Raw genomic sequence first — 23,719 nt, forward strand, 5'->3', positions numbered from 1 at the left:
GTGCGATGATCGCCTATCGCCGAAGAGAGTTTATCTAATGCGGATCAAAGCCTAGGCCTGGTGTTCGCTTAACGGTTCAAGGGTGCTGGCTTGGGATTTTATATAGGGTCCTAAGTTCAAATCCCGGTCGGTCGTTGAATTAACACCAGGTGTGGTTCACTCAGCCTGTCATCCTTCCGAGGTCGCCGAAATGAGCACCAGCTTACTGGGATGAATGAGCCATTCGAGGATCCTGCGTAGGAGAGACGCCCTCACCTGGATTGGGCCCAATAGTAAAGAAACTACTTCAGCAGCCATATGCATATGAATATGGAGGAGTGGACATCATCATCATCATCATCATCATCATCATCATCATCATCATTTAGCCTTGAAGTGGAGAATGTGGTGAATTGTCTTCTTCGTCAAGTACGTGAATTCTTGTGAAAGTTATTAATTACTCTGTTCTGTAAAGTTGTATAATACGACACGTTTCTACCTCCACCACCAAAGGTGCATCGAGGTTATGTTTTCACCCTTGTCTGTCTGTCTGTCTGTCTGTGAACAAGAGATCTCAAAAGTCGTGGATGAAGAAGTAAAGAAGTCGATGAAGAATACGCTTGCATGAAGAAGTAAATGTATTTTATTTGCCAGATGGAGGGCGCCCCTTTATATGAACTTTTCCAGAGCATTACTTGGTTCCTCCTAAGAACACAAGGGTAGTCCAGCATGCACACGAGATTTTTTGAATGCCCCTTATTTTCTAAACTTTGCCACATGGTACATTCCATATAAAGGGGCCTTTTCTATGTCCCTGGCATTTTCCCCAAGAATGTCCCTTCTTTTCTATACTTTGCCACATGGAACATCCCAAATAAAGGGGCCTTTTCTATGTCCCTGGCATTTTCTCCAAGAATATTCCTTCTTTTCTATACTTTGCCACATGGCACATACCATATAAAGGGGCCTTTTCTATGTCCCTGGCATTTTACCCAAGAATATCCCTTCTTTTCTATACTTTGCCACATGGCACGTACCATATAAAGGGGCCTTTTCTATGTCCCTGGCATTTTACCCAAGAATATCCCTTCTTTTCTATACTTTGCCACATGGCACATACCATATAAAGGGGCCTTTTCTATGTCCCTGGCATTTTACCCAAGAATATTCCTTCTTTTCTATACTTTGCCACATGGCATGTACCATATAAAGGGGCCTTTTCTATGCCCCTGGCATTTTACCCAAGAATATCCCTTGTTTTCTATACTTTGCCACATGGCACGTACCATATAAAGGGGCCTTTTCTATGTCCCTGGCATTTTACCCAAGAATATCCCTTCTTTTCTATACTTTGCCACATGGCACGTACCATATAAAGGGGCCTTTTCTATGCCCCTGGAATTTTTCCCAAGAATATTCCTTCTTTTCTATACTTTGCCACATGGCACGTACCATATAAAGGGGCCTTTTCTATGCCCCTGGAATTTTTCCCAAGAATATTCCTTCTTTTCTATACTTTGCCACATGGCACATACCATAAAAGGGGCCTTTTCTATGTCCCTGGAATTTTTCCCAAGAATATTCCTTCTTTTCTATACTTTGCCACATGGCACATACCATATAAAGGGCCCTTTTCTATGCCCATGGCATTTTTCCCAAGAATATTCCTTCTTTTCTATACTTTGCCACATGGCACATACCATATAAAGGGGCCTTTTCTATGCCCATGGCATTTTCCCCAAGAATATTCCTTCTTTTCTATACTTTGCCACATGGCACATACCATATAAAGGGGCCTTTTCTATGTCCCTGGCATTTTTCCCAAGAATATTCCTTCTTTTCTATACTTTGCCACATGGCACGTACCATATAAAGGGGCCTTTTCTATGTCCCTGGAATTTTCCCCAAGAATATTCCTTCTTTTCTATACTTTGCCACATGGCACATACCATATAAAGGGGCCTTTTCTATGTCCCTGGAATTGTTCCCAAGAATATTCCTTCTTTTCTATACTTTGCCACATGGCACATACCATATAAAGGGGCCTTTTCTATGCCCATGGCATTTTCCCCAAGAATATTCCTTCTTTTCTATACTTTGCCACATGGCACATACCATATAAAGGGGCCTTTTCTATGCCCCTGGAATTTTCCCCAAGAATGTCCCTTCTTTTCGATACTTTGCCACATGGCACGTACCATATAAAGGGGCCTTTTCTATGTCCCTGGAATTGTTCCCAAGAATATTCCTTCTTTTCTATACTTTGCCACATGGCACATACCATATAAAGGGGCCTTTTCTATGCCCATGGCATTTTCCCCAAGAATATTCCTTCTTTTCTATACTTTGCCACATGGCACATACCATATAAAGGGGCCTTTTCTATGTCCCTGGCATTTTCCCCAAGAATGTCCCTTCTTTTCGATACTTTGCCACATGGCGCAAACCATATAAAGGGGCCTTTTCTATGCCCCTGGAATTTTCCCCAAGAATATTCCTTCTTTTCTATACTTTGCCACATGGCACGTACCATATAAAGGGGCCTTTTCTATGCCCCTGGAATTTTCCCCAAGAATATTCCTTCTTTTCTATACTTTGCCACATGGCACGTACCATATAAAGGGGCCTTTTCTATGTCCCTGGCATTTTTCCCAAGAATATTCCTTCTTTTCTATACTTTGCCACATGGCACATACCATATAAGGAGGCCTTTTCTATGTCCCTGGAATTTTTCCGAAGAATATTCCTTCTTTTCTATACTTTGCCACATGGCACATACCATATAAAGGGGCCTTTTCTATGCCCATGGCATTTTTCCCAAGAATATTCCTTCTTTTCTATACTTTGCCACATGGCACATACCATATAAAGGGGCCTTTTCTATGCCCCTGGAATTTTCCCCAAGCATATTCCTTCTTTTCTATACTTTGCCACATGGCACATACCATATAAGAGGCCTTTTCTATGGCCCTGGAATTTTCCCCAAGAATATTCCTTCTTTTCAATACTTTGCCACATGGCACGTACCATATAAAGGGGCCTTTTCTATGCCCCTGGAATTTTCCCCAAAAATATTCCTTCTTTTCTATACTTTGCCACATGGCACATACCATATAAAGGGGCCTTTTCTATGCCCCTGGAATTTTCTCCAAAAATATTCCTTCTTGTCTATACTTTGCGACATGGTACATACCATATAAAGTGGCCTTTTCTATGCCCATGGCATTTTTTCCAAGACTTACTACTGGTCAAAAAATTTTGATGTCCAAATATTTTGGAAATCATCCCTATTAGCCAAGCTAAAATAGGACTGCGGGTCCTGAAGCTCACCTGGATCAGGAGCAATGGTCACTCAAACGCCCCACAGACCCTCTCAGACCCTGATTTTTTTAATGCCGTGAACAAAACTTTGGTACATCACAGGCGATGAAGATTGTGATCACGTTTCATTGAAATTGCGTGTGTAGTTTCAGAGAAGAGAGCAAACACGTATTGTCGCGTCTGTAGCCAATTAATACCAGCCTTGGACGGATGAGCCGAACCAGCTTTAACTCCCGAGGCGTCCTCCCAATTATGGCAGTTATTGCGCACGCGCGAGATGGAAGAAACACGAAACATTTAACTAGATGAAAACACGGGTTTAATCCGAAACCCAAACCAAGGACGGACGATACGACTAAAATGCAACAAGAATCATTTATAAGAAAATAATGCGTGGACGAAAATAACGAAAATCAATGCTGAGGTAACGAAATTCTACTGTGAGGTACCTCAAGATAGACACAAACCACACATGGGGAAAAGTAATAAAGTAAAAAGCTCCCCCTCCGGCGCTTAGCTGTCACCGAAATGGGTCCTGTTGGTGAGGTCGGCAGTGGTGGTGTTTGGAGTCAGCAGAGCGGGAAGCTTGGGAAAAAATGGCGGCAACGCCTCGTTGAAGGCGCCGCGGACGTCCGGGAATGAGGCGAGAGGCAGGCACGTTGACGGCCTTCCTTGTTTTGTCCACCGTTTAGTAAAAGACAGCGCGGTCTCCAGCCCACCAAAGAGCCCAGCAGTTGAACGTCCTTCACAATCGCCACACCAAACGCTCTTCTCAGGAACACCAGAATGGCTTCTTGTTCGGCAAGAACCAACCGCTCCGCATTTGCAATGTTTGAAATCCTCTTATCTCGGTCATTGTGGGATTGCTTTGCAGGAGTGTCGGATTGAACACCTCGACTGGTCGGCACCCTTCGTGGTCTATAACCTCCTTTTGGGTCATTACTCATTACACATCATTGGCCCACTTGGTCTTTGGGATATTGGTTTTATGTGGTTTGCATCACATGGGAAAATATGCGGAAGGCTAGGGGTGGGCAGTTGCTCACACAGGTGGAGGTGTGGGCACTGCTTTGGGATCTGAAAATGCGGAGCCCTCTTGAGTCTTGGGTGGGAATTCCAAACCGCATCACCAGTGTCATGGATCACCCGGACAAATGCCTGAGGGTCTTAAAGACTTTTCACAACTTCACACCGACAGTTTTCGGGCAGGTAACCAGGTCGTTAAAACTTCGGTGTTAATTCTGGCTTGAGCATGTGACTTTGTTAGGTCCAGTATTGATTGGATGGTGCAGTTTTGAAAAGCCTGGTTTTACACTCTGTGAAGAACACTTGCAGGACTTGTTCACAGGAGCGTGATTAACATAAGTGATGTGGACTCGTTCCCTGTGATTGGAGTGGGGGGGGGGGGGGGGTGGGGGTGAGGATCCCTCGGAGGCGGGCTGGACGGGCAGGGCTGGACGGGCAAGGCTGGACCGGCAGGGCTGGACGGGCAGGGCTGGACTGGCAGGGCTGGACGGGCAGAGCTGGACGGGCAGGGCTGGACGGGCAGGGCTGGACGGGCAGAGCTGGACGGGCAGGGCTAGATGGGCAGGGCTGGACCGGCCGGGCTGGACGGGCAGGGCGACAGGGGCAGGGCTGGATGGGCAGGGCTGGACCGGCAGGGCTGGACGGGCAGGGCTGGATGGGCAGGGCTGGACGGGCAGGGCTAGAGGAGCAGGGCTGGATGGGCAGGGCTGGACCGGCAGGGCTGGACGGGCAGGGCTAGAGGGGCAGGGCTGGACGGGCAGGGCTGGACGGACAGGGCTGGACGGGCAGGGCTAGACGGGCAGGGCTGGACGGGCAGGGCTGGACAGGCAGGGCTGGACGGGCAGGGCTGGACGGGCAGGGCGAGAGGGACAGGGCTGGACGGGCAGGGCTGGATGGGCAGGGCTAGAGGGGCAAAGCTGGACTGGCAGGGCTGGACAGGCAGGGCTGGAGGGGCAAAGCTGGACCGGCAGGGCTAGAGGGGCAGAGCTGGACCGGCAGGGCTGGACGGGCAGGGCTGGACGGGCAGGGCTGGACCGGCAGGGCTGGACGGGCAGGGCTGGACCGGCAGGGCTAGAGGGGCAGGGCTGGACAGGCAGGGCTAGACAGGCAAGGCTAGAAGGGCAGGGCTGGATGGGCAGTGCTGGACCGGCAGGGCTGGATGGGCAGGGCTGGACAGGCAGGGCTGGATGGGCAAGGCTAGAGGGGCAGGGCTGGATGGGCAGGGCTGGACCGGCAGGGCTGGACGGGCAGGGCTGGACAGGCAGGGCTGGACGGGCAGGGCTGGACCGGCAGGGCTGGAGGGGCAGGGCTGGACGGGCAGGGCTGGACCGGCAGGGCTGGATGGGCAGGGCTGGACCGGCAGGGCTGGACGAGGATCCGTGAGACGAGGTGGGCTGGACGAGGATCCGTGAGACGAGGTGGGCTGGACGAGGATCCGTGAGACGAGGTGGGCTGGACGAGGATCCGTGAGACGAGGTGGGCTGGACGAGGACCCGTGAGACGAGGTGGGCTGGACGAGGATCCGTGAGACGAGGTGGGCTGGACGGGCAGGGCTGGACGAGGATCCGTGAGACGAGGTGGGCTGGACGGGCAGGGCTGGACGAGGATCCGTGAGACGAGGTGGGCTGGACGGGCAGGGCTGGACGGGGATCCGTGAGACGAGGTGGGCTGGACGGGCAGGGCTGGACGAGGATCCGTGAGACGAGGTGGGCTGGACGGGCAGGGCTGGACGGGGATCCGTGAGACGAGGTGGGCTGGACGGGCAGGGCTGGACGAGGATCCGTGAGACGAGGTGGGCTGGACGGGCAGGGCTGGACGGGGATCCGTGAGACGAGGTGGGCTGGACGGGCAGGGCTGGACGAGGATCCGTGAGACGAGGTGGGAATTGTCGGAGCTCTTGGACGGTTCGTCACCACCGGTGGATCTTTCTTCGCAGAGACGCCAAACGGTAAGTAGCTATAAACTACTATGGTCACCTGGTGTTTTTTCTTTGTGATGTTTAGTTTGTCCGATCACCTTGGACACCTCCGTTGGACATGATGCCCATGCTCGGTGCTCCCTCTATTCCTAAACGGCTTTTGGAGATGTTTGTCTGAGATCAGGAGGACCATTCCAAGGTGATGGCGCCGCTGCACGATCCGGCTGCGTTTCCCGAGTTTAAAGTTTTCCTTTTGTCCCAAATCCCATCCGGTGTCGATCCCGAACATGTCGTGTGACCGATTTCCCGCAGCCTCCCCAGTCAATACCTGCCAGGGTGCATTTCATCTGCTAATGCGTTCTCCACCGCTCGCTGATGACGTCACATAATGATCCTCTATGACGAGATGACCGCGGTGCGCACGCGGCTCCTGATGGTTAAAGCACCTGCCGTGTGCAGCAGGAAGGACCGACCTGCCCGGTGCAGATTGATTACGATTTAAATAAAGCGAGTTGTATGAACACAGCATTCATTGTGTGACGATCACATTCAAAACCCATGAGGTCAAGTACATTTTAACCTCGTTAGTTCTGCCTCTTTTGACAATAGTGATGCAGTTTAACATTTAAACTTGAAAATTTAAACTTGAAAATTTATACTTGAACATTTAAACTTGAACAACAACATTTAAACTTGAACATTTAAACTTGAACATTTAAACTTGAACATTTATTCTTTAAAATTTAAATTTGAAAATTTAAACTTGAACAACATTTAAACTTGAACGTTTAAACTTGAACGTTTAAACTTGAACGTTTAAACTTGAACATTTAAACTTGAACATTTAAACTTGAACATTTAAACTTGAACATTTAAACTTGAACATTTAAACTTGAACATTTAAACTTGAACATTTAAACTTGAACGTTTAAACTTGAACGTTTAAACTTGAACATTTAAACTTGAACATTTAAACTTGAACATTTAAACTTGAACATTTAAACTTGAACATTTAAACTTGAACAACATTTAAACTTGAACGTTTAAACTTGAACGTTTAAACTTGAACGTTTAAACTTGAACATTTAAACTTGAACATTTAAACTTGAACATTTAAACTTGAACATTTAAACTTGAACATTTAAACTTGAACATTTAAACTTGAACATTTAAACTTGAACGTTTAAACTTGAACATTTAAACTTGAACATTTAAACTTGAACGTTTAAACTTGAACATTTAAACTTGAACATTTAAACTTGAAAATTTAAACTTGAAAAACAACATTTAAACTTGAAAATTTAATCTCGAAAATTTAAACTTGAACATTTAAACTTGAACAACAACATTTAAACTTGAACATTTAAACTTGAACATTTATTCTTTAAAATTCAAACTTGAACATTTAAACTTGAACATTTAAACTTGAACGTTTAAACTTGAACATTTAAACTTGAACAACAACATTTAAACTTGAACATTTAAACTTGAACATTTAAACTTGAACGTTTAAACTTGAACATTTAAACTTGAACATTTAAACTTGAACGTTTAAACTTGAAAAACAACATTTAAACTTGAAAATTTAATCTCGAAAATTTAAACTTGAACATTTAAACTTGAACAACAACATTTAAACTTGAACATTTAAACTTGAACGTTTAAACTTGAACATTTAAACTTGAACAACAACATTTAAACTTGAACATTTAAACTTGAACATTTATTCTTTAAAATTCAAACTTGAACATTTAAACTTGAACATTTAAACTTGAACGTTTAAACTTGAACATTTAAAGTTGAACATTTAAACTTGAACATTTAAACTTGAACGTTTAAACTTGAACATTTAAAGTTGAACATTTAAACTTGAAAATTTAATCTCGAAAATTTAAACTTGAACATTTAAACTTGAACAACAACATTTAAACTTGAACGTTTAAATTTGAACATTTAAACTTGACACATGGTAACTTTAAAAAAGTTATACTTGCTTTGATTTTATTCAGTTGGAATTCATATGAGGTATGGGCAATGATGGTGGGGGTGAAGGGGGTGGTGATAGAGGGTGGGGGTGAAGGGGGTGGTGATAGAGGGTAGGGGTGAAGGGGGTGGTGATAGAGGGTAGGGGTGAAGGGGGTGGTGATAGAGGGTAGGGGTGAAGGGGGTGGTGATAGAGGGTGGGGGTGAAGGGGGTGGTGATAGAGGGTAGGGGTGAAGGGGGTGGTGATAGAGGGTAGGGGTGAAGGGGGTGGTGATAGAGGGTAGGGGTGAAGGGGGTGGTGATAGAGGGTAGGGGTGAAGGGGGTGGTGATAGAGGGTGGGGGTAAAGGGGGTGGTGATAGAGGGTGGGGGTGAAGGGGGTGGTGATAGAGGGTGGGGGTGAAGGGGGTGGTGATAGAGGGTGGGGGTGAAGGGGGTGGTGATAGAGGGTAGGGGTGAAGGGTGTGGTGATAGAGGGTAGGGGCGAAGGGGGTGGTGATAGAGGGTAGGGGTGAAGGGGGTGGTGATAGAGGGTAGGGGTGAAGGGGGTGGTGATAGAGGGTAGGGGTGAAGGGGGTGGTGATAGAGGGTAGGGGTGAAGGGGGTGGTGATAGAGTGTTGGGGTGAAGGGGGTGGTGATAGAGGGTAGGGGTGAAGGGGGTGGTGAAAGAGGGTAGGGGTGAAGGGGGTGGTGATAGAGGGTAGGGGTGAAGGGGGTGGTGATAGAGGGTAGGGGTGAAGGGAGTGGTGATAGAGGGTAGGGGTGAAGGGGGTGGTGATAGAGGGTAGGGGTGAAGGGGGTGGTGATAGAGGGTAGGGGTGAAGGGGGTGGTGAAAGAGGGTAGGGGTGAAGGGGGTGGTGATAGAGGGTATACTTCACTGATGGAATCACATGTGTGATCAATGTTACTGTATTTTATAAAACCTCGCCAAAATTATTGTTTTCATCACAAGCTCATACATCGTATAATACCTTAGGCCTATACCGTATGTAAACATGCATGATAAAAGTCCACATATATTGAAATATTTATATTAATTTTATTATTTTCCCTCTCATTTAGTTGGTTTAGGACTCAGGTGAACTCTCTGTAAGTGGCTCCAGATGAGAATATATTGTATACGTATTCTTCTTCCTCTTCTTAGTTCGTATGCAGCACATGATTGTGAGTCGCTCTTGGGTAGAGAAGGCTATTTGGACCATCAAACCTGTGCTGTCCCATATCAACCACCGGAGAGCTCTTCGTCTGTCCATCCGTCTGTCCCATCTGTGGGGTTTCAGACATTTTCCCAATACCCTTTAACATATTCAGCTGAAACTTGGTACACGGCTTTATTATAATAAGCCACAGAACAAGTTCGAGTTTGGGGGCATTTCGCCAATTTTTCACAGAGTTTTGCCCTTTTTGTACTTCGTAAATATCACATCGGGAAGGGACATGTATAATTGCAATTCTAGCTTTTGTTTATTACACCTCTACTGTCCGTTAGTTGTGTTTTCGGCGTGTCCGTCCGTTGTGTTTTCGGGTTGTCCGTCCGTTTTGTTTTCGGGTTGTCCATCCGTTGCGTTTTCGGGTTGTCCGTCCGTTGTGTTTTCGGCTTGTCCGTCCGTTGCGTTTTCGGCTTGTCCGTCCGTTGCGTTTTTGGCTTGTCCGGCCGTGGTCTTTTCGGCTTGTCCGTCCATTGCGTTTTCGGCTTGTCTGTCCGTTGCGTTTTCGGCTTGTCCACCCGTTGCGTTTTCGGCTTGTCCGTCCATTGCGTTTTCGGCTTGTCCATCCATTGTGTTTTGGGCTTGTCTGTCCGTTGTGTTTTTGGCTTGTCCGTCCATTGTGTTTTCAGGTTGTCTGTCCGTTGCGTTTTCGGCTTGTCCGTCCGTTGCGTTTTCGGCTTGTCCGTCCGTTGCGTTTTCGGCTTGTCCGTCCGTTGCGTTTTCGGCTTGTCCATCCGTTGCGTTTTCGGCTTGTCCGTCCGTTGCGTTTTCGGCTTGTCCGTCCGTTGCGTTTTCGGCTTGTCCGTCCGTTGCGTTTTCGGCTTGTCCGTCCGTTGCGTTTTCGGCTTGTCCGTCCGTTGCGTTTTCGGCTTGTCCGTCCGTTGCGTTTTCGGCTTGTCCGTCCGTTGCGTTTTCGGCTTGTCCGTCCGTTGCGTTTTCGGCTTGTCCGTCTGTTGCGTTTTCGGCTTGTCCGGCCGTTGCGTTTTCGGCTTGTCCATCCATTGCGTTTTCGGCTTGTCTGTCCGTTGCGTTTTCGGCTTGTCCGTCCATTGCGTTTTCGGCTTGTCCGTCCATTGTGTTTTGGGCTTGTCTGTCCGTTGTGTTTTTGGCTTGTCCGTCCATTGTGTTTTCAGGTTGTCTGTCCGTTGCGTTTTCGGCTTGTCCGTCCGTTGCGTTTTCGGCTTGTCCGTCCGTTGCGTTTTCGGCTTGTCCGTCCGTTGCGTTTTCGGCTTGTCCGTCCGTTGCGTTTTCGGCTTGTCCGTCCGTTGCGTTTTCGGCTTGTCCGTCCGTTGCGTTTTCGGCTTGTCCGTCCGTTGCGTTTTCGGCTTGTCCATCCGTTGCGTTTTCGGCTTGTCCGTCCGTTGCGTTTTCGGCTTGTCCGTCCGTTGCGTTTTCGGCTTGTCCGTCCGTTGCGTTTTCGGCTTGTCCGTCCGTTGCGTTTTCGGCTTGTCCGTCCGTTGCGTTTTCGGCTTGTCCGTCCGTTGCGTTTTCGGCTTGTCCGTCCGTTGCGTTTTCGGCTTGTCCGTCCGTTGCGTTTTCGGCTTGTCCGGCCGTTGCGTTTTCGGCTTGTCCATCCATTGCGTTTTCGGCTTGTCTGTCCGTTGCGTTTTCGGCTTGTCCGTCCATTGCGTTTTCGGCTTGTCCGTCCATTGTGTTTTGGGCTTGTCTGTCCGTTGTGTTTTTGGCTTGTCCGTCCATTGTGTTTTCAGGTTGTCTGTCCATTGCGTTTTCGGCTTGTCCGTCCGTTGCGTTTTCGGCTTGTCCGTCCGTTGCGTTTTCGGCTTGTCCGTCCGTTGCGTTTTCGGCTTGTCCGTCCGTTGCGTTTTCGGCTTGTCCGTCCGTTGTGTTTTCGGCTTGTCCGTCTGTTGCGTTTTTGGCTTGTCCGTCCGTTGCGTTTTCGGCTTGTCCGTCCGTTGCGTTTTCGGCTTGTCCGTCCGTTGCGTTTTCGGCTTGTCCGTCCGTTGCGTTTTCGGCTTGCTATGGGGAATGGTAAGACACGAATCAAAGGTTTTGAATTGCAAAATACTGTCTTTATATTCGCGATAAGTTGCATAATCAAATACATGTTATCATTTTGTACAGGCAGTTAATAACATCAAAATGTGTCACAATAATTCATATCACCAAACATACACAGGCAGTCAGCAAAATCATAGATACACATGCAGTCAGTATAACTTCACATCTACACAGGCAGTCAATGACAAAATATACACAGGCAGTCAATGGCATCAAACATACACGATTACAGAATATGCCATTTAGAGTTCGTCATCACTGTCCTGTGTGTCCTATCCGACAATATAGTCCGCATTGTTTTCACAGTCCGTTCCACACAAGCAAAGGTCGGTCAAATTGATTGGCAAGTCGAATTGGTCGAATGGTCAATCGAATCGAATTCGATGAATCGAATCGAATCGATCGAATTGGTCGAATGGTCGAATGGTCGATCGAAGCGATTGGTCGAATGGTCGAATTGGTCGAACGGAATTGGTCGATTGGTCGAATTGTCGAATGGTCGATCGAAGCGATTGGTCGAATGGTCGAATTGGTCGAATCGAATTGGTCGAATTGGTCGAATGGTCGATCGAAGCGATTGGTCGAATGGTCGAATTGGTCGAATCGAATTGGTCGAATTGGTCGAATCGAATTGGTCGGAATTGGCAAATGTAAACATTGATTTTCAGATTTTCCATGTAATAACGTTTCCAAAAATGTATAGGTTTGCTAATCTACCATGATTTTGAACGAAAAAACATAGTGAACCTGACTATTGGGATGTTATTGCTCATGGCCTATTGGGAGTGGTGGAGAGTGGTCTCCGTTAGGATGTTGGTAACCTTTCCTGTGGGATCACTCTCTTCGCCTGAGTGGTGGGTTTTTTGGTTCTCCTATCTTATCCCCACCCTCCACCCTCCAAATGTTGCCAAACCTTGTGCAAACACACACTACAAGTAGCATTATCAGTCGTACGTTCTGAGTTAAAGGCCTATCATTGTGAAACTGAGCGGGCATCACGGTCTGCGGAGAAACCATACCAAGGGTTTCGAGTAACTCTGGTGAGTATGGTGTGCTCGCCTCTGGCTCGCTGTGCGATGAAGACTATTAGAATGTTAAATGTCGTCAGTTGCAAGGGGATTGTTTCCGCCATTTTTTTTCCTTTCGACAAGTTGGCACCGACACATGAAACACGTCGGGGTCTTGACCTCTTCCTGCCGTGATCACACAAGCTCGGCCGACTCCTTGTACCATCTGGAAACATTTAGAATCAAAATCTCACTTTCCCCAAGCGACTTTAGCTCTTTGTGTCCAAACACCGCCGTCCATTATTTTCAACCTTTTGACCCCCACAGGCAGCCATTGCTAAGGAAACCAAGTAATGTCTGTTTGACAAAAGAAAGAGAGTCATCGGTGTGCATAAAGGAGTTATTCTTAAATGTTGTTGTTGGTGTTTCGTAAAGCATGTAGTTTACGTGAATTGTTTAAATCTGAACATTAAATTGGGATATAATTGAACATTTCCACTTGAGTATTCAGTTTGTAATGCGGGAGACGAGGTTCAAGGTGTATAATTACTGTTTCCTTTAATACAAATACAGAGGCTCGGGGAGGAGCAAGGCCACAGAAGGTGAGAGGTGGTACATGTACCATTGTACCAGCACATGAGAGACAGTGCAGAGGCAGAGACCTTTGACACGAAAAAAAAAAAAAATTAACACGCCATTATCAAATTTACAAAAAACACCCTTTACCCACCATCTTTGTGCAAAGGTTTGCAAATCATATTTCATTTGACAAAAATGAAACTCCATGCGTAACCTTGCCATGGACAAGAGCCTTAAAAACAATGACTACATCACATAACATGTCAGCATTTGCAAGGAGCTTTGCTTTCCTTGTTTTATAGATTGCCAATTTTTCAATTGAAATTGAGAAATTAACAAGAGCAGTCTCAGACCGTTTTTTTTGAAACTAAGCGGTATTTCAAAAAGAAAAAACCGCGTGGAGAAATAAAAGTTCATACGATGAAATAACGGTGATAAAAAAACAAAGAAGGGAGTGAGTCCAGCACAATGTACGTAAGCGTGAAAAAGGTCGTCAGAATTCGTACAAAAAGGTCTTCCATTAAATTAGCCATTCTAAAAAATGAGGGAAACCACCCCCCCCCCCCCCAAAAAAAAACCGGCTGTAACGAGGGAAACCGCAAAAAAACAACTGGCTGTAACGAGGGAAACCGCAAAAAAACAACTGGCTGTAACGAGGGAAACCCCAAAAAATCCGGCTGTAATGATGAACCCCCCCCCCCCCCAGAAAACTGGCTGTAATGAGGAAAACTCCAAAAAAACTGGTCTGGAACATGGAACCCCCCCCCCCAAACCAGGTGTAACGAGGCAAACCCCCCAAAAAACCTGGCTGTAACGAGGAAAAAACTCCCACGCTGTAATGAGGAAACCCCCTTAAAAAACTGGCTGTAATGAGGGAAACTCCAAAAAAACTGGGCTGTAACATGGAACCCCCCCCCCCCAAAACCAGGTGTAACGAGGCAAACCCCCCAAAAAAACCTGGCTGTAACGAGGAAAAAACTCCCAGGGTGTAACGAGGAACCCCCCCCCCAAAAACAGGCTGTAAAGGGAAACCCCCCCCTAAATACCAGCTTTAATGAGTGAAACCCCCCAAAAAACCGGTTGTAATGAAGAAAACCCCCCAAAAATCCTGGCTGCAACAAGGGAACCCCCCCCCAAAACCAGCTGTAATGAGGGAAACCCCCCAAAAATCCAGCTGTTATGAGGAACCCCCCCCCCCAAAAACTGGCTGTAAAGAGGCAAACCCCCCAAAAACCCGGCTGTAATGAGGAAAACCCCCCTGGCTGTAATGAGGAAAACCCCACAGAACCAGCTGTAACGAAGGAAACCCCCCCAAAAAACTGGTTGTAACGAAGAAACCCCCCCCCCCCCCAAAAACCAGCTGTAGCGAGGGAAACCCACAAAAAACCGGTTGTAATGACGACCCCTCCCCCCCCCCCCCCCCCATAAAACTGGCTGTAACGAGGGAAACCCCCTAAAAAACCGGCTGTAACGAGGGAACCCCCCCAAAAACCAGTTGTAATGAGGGAAACCCCCCAAAAAACCAGCTCTTACGAGGAAAACTCCAAAAAAAACTGGCTGTAATGTAAAAACCCCTTGAAAAAGATCTCGCGAGATCACGGCGAGGTCACGTCTTTTCGAAGCTGTTCCATGCGCTCACGCTTTCGAAGCTAAGTGATCTTTCTCAATTGTGTTTTTGTCGAGACTGTATCTATCTTTCGGTGTATGTACCTACAGCGTATCTTTTGGAAAATTTTTGCTGCTAATTTTTCGTACATGTATACACAATCGTCGGTGAATGCGTATCGAGTATTCTGAGGCCTAGTACTCGTAGGCTTGGCTACCGTACCGTCTCCGACCTTGTGGTTTTGTTTTTCTCTCAGCGATTCGTCGAAAAATCGAAGGCGCTGCAATTATTTTCGTTCTCTGTTTCGTCCCAGTCGTTCACCCCATACCTCCTTGTTTAATATCTCGACTCAAAAAAAAAAAAAAACCCCAAAAAAATATTTCCTTCCCAGGTCTTATTCGTTTATTTGTTGTTCTTATCTGTTCGTTCGTTCTTCGTTCGCGATCACGCGATCACGTGGTTAGAAATGTATAATCTCTCCCCTGAACAACTATTCTCATATATTATAACACCCTTTTCTTCTTTTCCTACAAAAGGATGCTTTCGTCTTGCTCACCAAATCTATTCATTCCAAAAAATATATATAATACCATCTCTTACAGTTCCTCCTTTCTACATTCCCTAAACTATCCAGAACTCCACCCCTCCTTCAGTGTCCTCAAACGTATTTTTGACTCGAAGGTCTCAAACTCATTTTGCAAAAAATGTTCGTTTCCCATGAATCGTACACTTTTCAAAATCCAATCTCACCCCTCCCCTCCAAATCCTCCCCATCACCCATCCCTTTCAAATCTCCCCCCTTGCCCCTTCCCTTCCCTCCCTCCTAAACTCCCCCCACACCCCTCCCCTCCGAGACTCTCCCTCGCTCCTCCCCTCCTAGACTCCCCTCTCACCCCTCCTCCTCAAAGCATCCTCCCTGCTTCTTCCCCCTTCCAACTTTCACCTTCATCTCCCCCAACCTTCTGCCTCGCTCTTCCCCTCCTCAAATAACACCTCACTGTGCCTCACCCAATCTCCATCAAACCTTTTGTCCACCCCATTCTTCCCTTTCTCCAAGCTATTCTGAAATCTCTGACACACCTTCAACAGCTCTCCCTACCTCTTCCTCCTCTTCCACATCTTACCCTACCCCTCCCCCCCCTGTTCTGGACCCGATGCTCCCCCTTCCTCTTCATTAACGGTATGGACCTCAAACATCCGGGGCCTCCGCTCAAACTTGACTGATCTCTCCATACAGGTTGCTTCTGACAAACCAGACGTGATCTGCTTAACAGAAACTTTCCTCCTTCATCATGTCTCTGATGCCTTGGTATCTCTCCCAGGTTACTCCCTCCTCCGGTATGATAGACCTGAGCCTCGTCCTGGAGGTGGGGTTGCTATCTTTATAAAAAAACTCTCTTCCTCACTCGCCCTCCACTGCCCTCTCTCCACCTCACCCCCAGGAATACCTTTGGCTACGGCTTCCCCTTCGCTCCCACCTTTTGTTCATATGTGTGTTGTACCGTCCACCAAACAGCGATGACTCCATCTACATCTCGCTGTCTGAAAATATGGACCAACTTCTATCTACCCATCCCAACTCTCTCTTCCTCATATGTGGTGATTTCAATTGTCACCATGCCAGTTGGCTGGGTGTGGGTACCTCTCTCACCAGCCATGGCTCTTCAGCAAAGGACTTCTGCGACTCACTGGGACTGACACAATCTGTCAATTTCCCGACCCGGATCTCAGTCAACGGAGCATCTTCTCTTCTGGATTTGGTTATGTCAAACTTCCCTGAAAATGTCTGCTGCTCTTCTTCTGCTCCAATCGGCTCATCTGATCATGTGCTTGTCAAAGTGGACATCTCTCTGACCATTCTCAGAGAGCCTCCTCAGCGTCGACGAGTCTGGCATTTCACTCAGGCCAACTGGCACGGTCTTCAAGCAGCCATCGATCATCTGGACTGGTCTCCCATTTCAACCGCCTCTGACATCAACTCATCCTGGGAATTCTTTCAAAGTAAATTGCTCTCTCTCATGCACAGATTTATCCCATCTCGTCTTCAGTTGTCATACCCGTCCTCCCGTCCATGGTACACGGAATCTTGTGGTGAGGCTGTTGCCCTGAAACAACTTGCTTTCGTCTCCTGGAAAGCAAATCCAACGGAAGGAAATCTCATTTCCTTTCACAAAGCCCGAAACAAGTGTGTGTCCACCCTCAGGAGAGCCAGGACACAATATCTCACCGTTCTCAAGACCGAACTCTCTTATCTGTCTCCCTCTTCCAAATCCTGGTGGCGTCTGGTCAAATCTGTTTCTGGTGTTTGTTCCCCCTCCATCCCCTCCCTCACCTCAAACGGCTTAACGGCTGACTCCGCACGTGAAAAAGCTGAATGCCTCAACTCTGTGTTTGCCTCTAAATCTTGTGTCCCAAACCCATCCCTCTCTGTACCCACCATACCCAGTCGTACCCAGCTGCTCCTGGACTCTGTGTCCTTTCCTCCTGACAAGGTGGAAAAGTTTCTGTCAACCCTCGACTCTGATTCTGCAACTGGTCCTGACGGCATCAGCCCACGGGTCCTAAAATCATGTTCTTCCGCTCTTTCACTCCCTCTTTCTGTTCTCTTCACCCTCTCTTTTGCTCAAGGTCATCTGCCATCTGCTTGGAAATCAGCCATCATCACCGCTTTGCACAAAAAAGGTGCAAAAACAGATCCCAGCAACTACAGACCAATCAGCCTTCTCCCAATTATCAGCAAAGTCATGGAATCCATCATTGCTTCAGATATGAAATCTTTCCTCTTCTCCAATGGCTTGATCTCTGATCATCAATTTGGTTTCAGACCTGGTCACTCTACTCTGGACATGCTGCTTCTGCTTTCTCAACAATGGATGGAGGTCCTCAACGCCAAACAGGAAATTAGAGCTGACTCCCTTGACATTTCACGTGCCTTCAATACGGTCTGGCACCCTGCTATGCTCACCAAACTCTCCTCCTTTGGTATCCATGGAAATCTCCACGCATGGCTGGCGGACTTCCTCTCTGGTCGTAGTCAACGTGTGGCCCTGAATGGGTTTCTCTCATCTCCTCTTCCTGTTCAGGCTGGAGTTCCCCAAGGTAGTGTTCTGGGCCCTGTGCTTTTTCTGGTCTTCATCAATGATCTCTCTGACTCTCTTGAAAATCCTCTCTATCTCTTTGCTGACGACTCTACTCTCTGTCGCTCCATTCCTCATCCCTCAGATCGGCAGTCTGCAGCCTCCTCACTCTCTACAGACCTGGACAAAATCACAGACTGGGCAAACAAATGGAACATGTCTTTCAATCCTGATAAATCTCACACTCTTACGATGTCTCTCCGAAAAGACTGACTGGAAAACCCACTTTCTGAATAATCCTCTCCAAGAAGTTCTGTCACTCCAGCTTTTGGGTCTCACTATTTGCCATGATCTTTCCTGGGAAAACCACATTTCAAATCTGGCCTCCAAAGCCAGTCGCCGACTGGGCATCCTCCGTCGTGCGAAGTCCTTCCTTGGCACACCTGAGCTCCTCACCACATACAAGGCTTTCATCCGCAGCTCTATGGAATACTGCTCTCCCCTCTGGTCTGGTGCTCCTGCCTCACACCTAGCCCGTCTTCACGCTGTTGAAACCAAAGCGTTCAGAATCATTGGAATCTCCCGCGATGAAGCTAACTCCAAGGGCCTTTCACTCACTCACCGCAGGCAGGTTGGTGGTCTTTCCGTCTTCTACCGACTCCTCTCTGGCCTTGCCCCCCCAGCCCTCTCTGGGCTCTGTCCCCCAAATATTGCTACAGGTCGCACAGGATCTGCCTGCAATCCTCTTATGGTTAAACTGCCAAAATCAAGACTTTCTGCTCACCTTCACTCCTTCATTCCTCTTTTCTCCCACCTCTGGAACAAACTCCCTCACTCTCTTCAATCCCACTCCACCCTCCAGGTCTTTAAAACAGCTGTTCGCCGCCATCTCTTATCCTCCCCCATTCAAAACCTTGATCTTTTCTACCCCCGCTAATTTCGGTCCCCTTGTGTTTTATACCTCTCCCCCCCCCCCCCCTCCCCTTCCCACGCCTCCTGCCCCCAAGCCCTCTCCCTCCCACACTTCTCCCTGCTCTCAAATGTTGTGGTTGTGTGCTTCCCCTTCTCTCCCAATCTTGTCTTCCGCTCCCTCGTTTTGTATATTTTGTTTGTCTGGTTGATTTGTTTGTGAAATAAATGTTAGCTCTTTCACGAGCCTCAATTCAGTATACAAAAAAAAAACAAAAAAAAAACCCCCCCGAAAAATCAGCTGTAGGAGGCAACCCCCAAAAAACCCGGCTGTACCGATCAAAAAAACCCCAGGCTGCAACGAGGAAAACCCCCCAAAACACCGGCTGTAATGAGGGAAACCCGTAAAAAAACCGGCTGGAACGAAGAACCCCTCTCCCCCCAAAACGGCTGTAACGAAGACCCCCCTCACCCCAAAACAGCTGTAACGAGGGAAACCCCCCCAAAAACCGGCTGTAATGAGGAAAACCGCAAAAAAACCTGGCTGCAATGAGGGAGACCCCCAAAAAACCCAGCTGCAATGACGAACCCCCCCCCCCCCCAAACCGGCTGTAACGAGGGAAACCCCAAAAACCCCGGCTGTAATGAGGAAAACCCCCCCCAAAAAACCGGCTGCAACAAGGGAAACCCCCCCCCAAAACCAGCTGTAACGAGAAAACCCCCTAAAAAACCGGCTGTAATGAGGGAAACCCCCAAAAACCGGTTGTAACGAAGAAAACTCCCCAAAAAACACCAGTTGTAACGAAGAAAACCCCCCCAAAAACTGGCTAACGAGGGAAACTCCAAAAAAACCAGCTGTAACGAGGCAAACCCAGCAAAAACCCGGCTGTAACGAGGAAAACCACCCCAGCTGTAACGAGGACCCCCCCCCACCCCCCAAAAAACTGGCTGTAACGAGGGAAACTCCAAAAAAAACTGGCTGTAACGTGGAACCCCCCCCCCCCCCCAAAACGGCTCTAATGAGGGAAACCTTAAATGTTTTTATGAAGTTTCTCTTTTTACAAACGAAAATATCTGTCTGGACATGGTCCAAATTTGGTAATCTGTTCTGTTCTTACTAAAATAGCCTGATATGAGGGAGCGAGCAAGGTGTAAAGCAAGATGCTGAGTGAGTGAGTGGTGTGTGAGTGGTGAGATGTTTCGTGTGAGAGCACAGTGTAAAGAAGGCCGTGAGGCGTTCCGGGTGAGTGAATGGTGTAAAGAAGGCCGTGAGATGTTTCGTGTGAGAGCACAGTGTAAAGAAGGCCGTGAGGCGTTCCGGGTGAGTGAATGGTGTAAAGAAGGCCGTGAGGCGTTCCGTGTGAGTGAATGGTGTAAAGAAGGCCGTGAGACGTTCCACTTGAGTGAATGGTGTAAAGAAGGCTGTGAGATGTTCCGAGTAAATGGTGTAAAGAAGGCCGTGAGCCGTTCCGTGTGAGTGAATGGTGTAAAGAAGGCAGTGAGATGTTCCACGTGAGTAAATGGTGTAAAGAATGCAGTGAGACGTTCCGTGTGAGTGAATGGTGTAAAGAAGGCTGTGAGACATTCGGTGTGAGTGAATGGTGTAAAGAAGGCCGTGGGACGTTCTGCGTGAGTGAATGGTGTAAAGAAAGCAGTGAGACGTTCCGTGTGAGTGAATAGTGTGAAGAAGGCAGTGAGACGTTCCATGTGAGCGAACAGTGTAAAGAAGGCCGTGAGACGTTCCGTGTGAGCGAAGTGTAAAGAAGGCCGTGAGACGTTCCGAGTAAATGGTGTAAAGAAGGCTGTGAGACGTTCCGTGTGAGTGAATAGTGTGCAGAAGGCCGTGAGACATTCCATGTGAGTGAATGGTTTGAAGAAGGCCATGAGACATTCCGTGTGAGCAAACAGTGTAAAGAAGGCCATGAGACGTTCCGAGTAAATGGTGTAAAGAAGGCTGTGAGACGTTCCGAGTAAATGTTGTAAAGAAGGCTGTGAGACGTTCCGTGTGAGTGAATGGTGTAAAGAAGGCTGTGAGACGTTCCGAGTAAATGGTGTAAAGAAGGCTGTGAGACGTTCCATGTGAGTGAATGGTGTGAGTTGTTCTGTGTGAGTAAACAGCGTAAGCAGGTCATGTGTTGTTCCAACTGAATGAACAGCGTAAGGGGGGCCGTGAGATGTTCTGTGTGAGTAAACAGTGTAAGGAGGGCTGTGAGTTGTTCTGAGTGAGTGAACGGTGTAAGGGGGGCCGTGAGATGCTCTGTGTGAGTAAACAGTATGTTTACCCCCCAGCCCTGGAACAGTTTGCCCCGAGCCCTGGCATGGCTTAATCCAGCACTGGTTGTTCATCTGAATTGCAGAAGGAATGGCGGGACAGAGAGATCCTAGGATGTTCGGGAAACTTCACCGAATGAGTGCAAAGCCCGTTTGGTTATTCCTCACCTTGTGCCACCTCGTGGGAGAAATGGCCATCTGGGCAGGTTTGTACCAATGATGAACTCGGGGCCATTTGTAAGATCTCACTTTATGGGTGCCGCTCTTTGTGAAGACTCCGTGACGCCATGTTTTATTTGTTCGTTCAGAGCTGCAGAATGAGTGCTTGTTGGCAAACGTGCGTTCCTGCGGTGACTGCATCCTTGCGGGAAGACGCTGCGCGTGGTGTACATTGCTGGTGGGTACGAGTCTCGCTCGGATCAGAAATTCAATGTTCATGCATGGAACCTGGTCTACACATCATAAAACATGTGACATTTAATAAATTGTAGGCGGGGAGGTCATGGACCTACACAGCAAGGATTCCTTATAACTCCAGTTACCGGTACTCTAGGGCCTAGGGCCTAGGCTGAAGCTGATAGAGTCTCGAGGTGGTTTGAATCATGGAGGAAGTTCATCATTATACCTGTGTGAATGCGATGACGTGAATGTTGACATCATTATAGCATCAGAATGAGATACTGGACACATTCGAGGTTGGGAAGTATCTCAGTAACAAGTGTTAGAATCTCTGGGGCTGTTCCAATAAATTGTCTTCTGCAGAAACATATAGGTGATGATCCTCAATGGTAAAAGTTGATTAGTTCCTGTACTTCCCCCATTTTGTTACCTGGCAATTGTTATTCCTCCTTGTATATGTGTATCTATCATACCCTTTAGTACTTTGGGAATCCGCTGCCCATTGTCATTTAGCTCCTCCGTGAGCTAAGACCCTCATATATATATATATATAAAAACCAGCAGCGAACAAAATACATCGGTGATGATGTGGTGTACAGTGTCGAAGATCATGGACCAACCGTTCTTGTGCCACCGCCATCAGAACTTTACGGGCCCGGGGGAGCCGACGTCGGTGCGTTGTGACCTGGAGGAGCGGCTTGGAGAACGCGGATGTCCCGAGTCGTTTCTGGAGAGGCCAAAGGGTCTGAGGCGGATCGACGTGGACCGGCCGCTGAGTCCGCGGGGACGCAAGTTGCGGCCCGAGCACATAGTCCAACTGGCTCCACAGCAAGTCACCCTCAAGCTGCGTGCTGGTACTGCTGGCACTGCTGGCATGAATGGGCTCATGTAAATGGATGCTAAAAGGCCTGTGGGATTTATTTTTTGTATACTAAGTCTAGGCTTGTATAAGAGCTAACACATAGAACATGCAGTCGTGGCCAAAAATATTGTAATTTCTTTTTCTAATATTGTACCATTTCTTCCAGAAAATTGTTGAAATTAAAAAATCTTTGGTATCCACAAACGTATTTATTTGGTTTGCAGTTGAACAAAACAAAAAAAGCTGAAAAAATTACTAAATCTCAGCTTATTCCACACAGAAATCCTAAAATGGCCTGTACAATATTATTGGCACCTTTTAGAAGTTGTTAGAAATAATGAGATTTCAAGCAGGTGATTCTCCTTTACCTTGGAATTCAACTCACCTGTGGTGAGTTGCAGGTGCCTGCAATATAAAAATCACTCATTCATCCAGTTTGAATAGAGAAAAGGAGACATTCTGCTTTTTTGTGTCACTGTGTATACCGTAATGAGCATGGAGAAAAGAAAGAAAACCAAAGAATTGTCTGAGGAGGTCAGACACAAGATTGTAGCCAAGCATGGACAATCTCAAGGCTACAGGTCCATCTCCAGAGACGTTGATGTTCCTGTGTCCAACGTACACAATGTTATCAGGAGGTTTAAGGCCCATGGCACTGTAGCTAACCTCCCTGGACGTGGCCGCAAGAGAAAACTTGATCGAAGATTGCAGCGAAGGATTGTTTGAATCGTGGAGAAAGCACCTCGATCAACTGCCAAACAGATTCAAGCTGAACTTCAGACACAAGGAACGACAGTTTCAACTCGCACCATTCGTCGCCAACTCAATGAAAGGGGGTTCCATGGTAGGAGACACAGGAGGACCCCACTGCTGACAAAACACAACTGGAGTTTTCCAAAACACACCTGAACAAGCCAAAATCCTTCGGGGAGAATGTCCTGTGGACAGATGAGACAAAATTAGAGCTTTTGGTAAAGCACATCATCTCTATGTTTACAGAAAACAAAATGAAGGCTTCAAAGAAAAGAACACCTTCCCTAAAATCAAAGATGGAGGAGGTTCAGTGATGTTTTGGGGTTGCTGTGCTGCCTCTGGTACTGGGTGCCTTGAATGTGTGCATGTCATCATGAAATCAGGAGATTACCAAGGCATTTTGGAGCGCAATGTTCAACCTAGTGTCAGAAAGCTGGGTCTCCGTCGAAGATCATGGGTGTTGCAGCAGGACAATGACCCCAAACACACTTCAAAAAGCACCCAGGAATGGTTCAAGACAAAACGCTGGACTGTTCTGAAGTGACCAGCAATGAGTCCAGATCTAAATCCCATTGAACACCTTTGGTGAGATCTGAAAACAGCAGTTGTGAGAAGGCACCCTTCAAATCTGGGGGAAATGAAGCAGTTTGCACAAGAAGAGTGGGCCAAACTGCCAGTAGAGAAGTGTAGGAAGCTCATTCGTGACTATAGGAAGCGCTTGACTGCAGTTATTTTGTCCAAAATCTGTGCTACCAATATTAAGTCTCGGGTGTCAATAATTTTGTCAATGCTATTTATTT

General features: G+C 47.4%; 1 protein-coding gene across 1 annotated transcript in view; it reads left to right on the plus strand.

The window, feature by feature from the left end:
* The first annotated feature begins 12,384 nt into the window (after positions 1–12,384).
* LOC137429571 (integrin beta-1-like) overlaps positions 12,385–23,719 on the plus strand; it is an 80,243-nt gene continuing 68,908 nt past the window's right edge. The window contains exons 1-4 of the mRNA XM_068119583.2: positions 12,385–12,496; positions 20,992–21,111; positions 21,214–21,302; positions 21,948–22,158. Of these exons, the coding sequence (XP_067975684.2) occupies positions 20,997–21,111; positions 21,214–21,302; positions 21,948–22,158 (415 nt within the window). The 5' untranslated portion in view covers positions 12,385–12,496; positions 20,992–20,996. The remainder of the gene's footprint in view (positions 12,497–20,991; positions 21,112–21,213; positions 21,303–21,947; positions 22,159–23,719) is intronic.

This window comes from Myxine glutinosa, chromosome 6 (genome assembly GCF_964187855.1).
Source record: "Myxine glutinosa chromosome 6, kmMyxGlut1.1, whole genome shotgun sequence".
Classification (NCBI taxonomy): Eukaryota; Metazoa; Chordata; class Myxini; order Myxiniformes; family Myxinidae; genus Myxine; species Myxine glutinosa.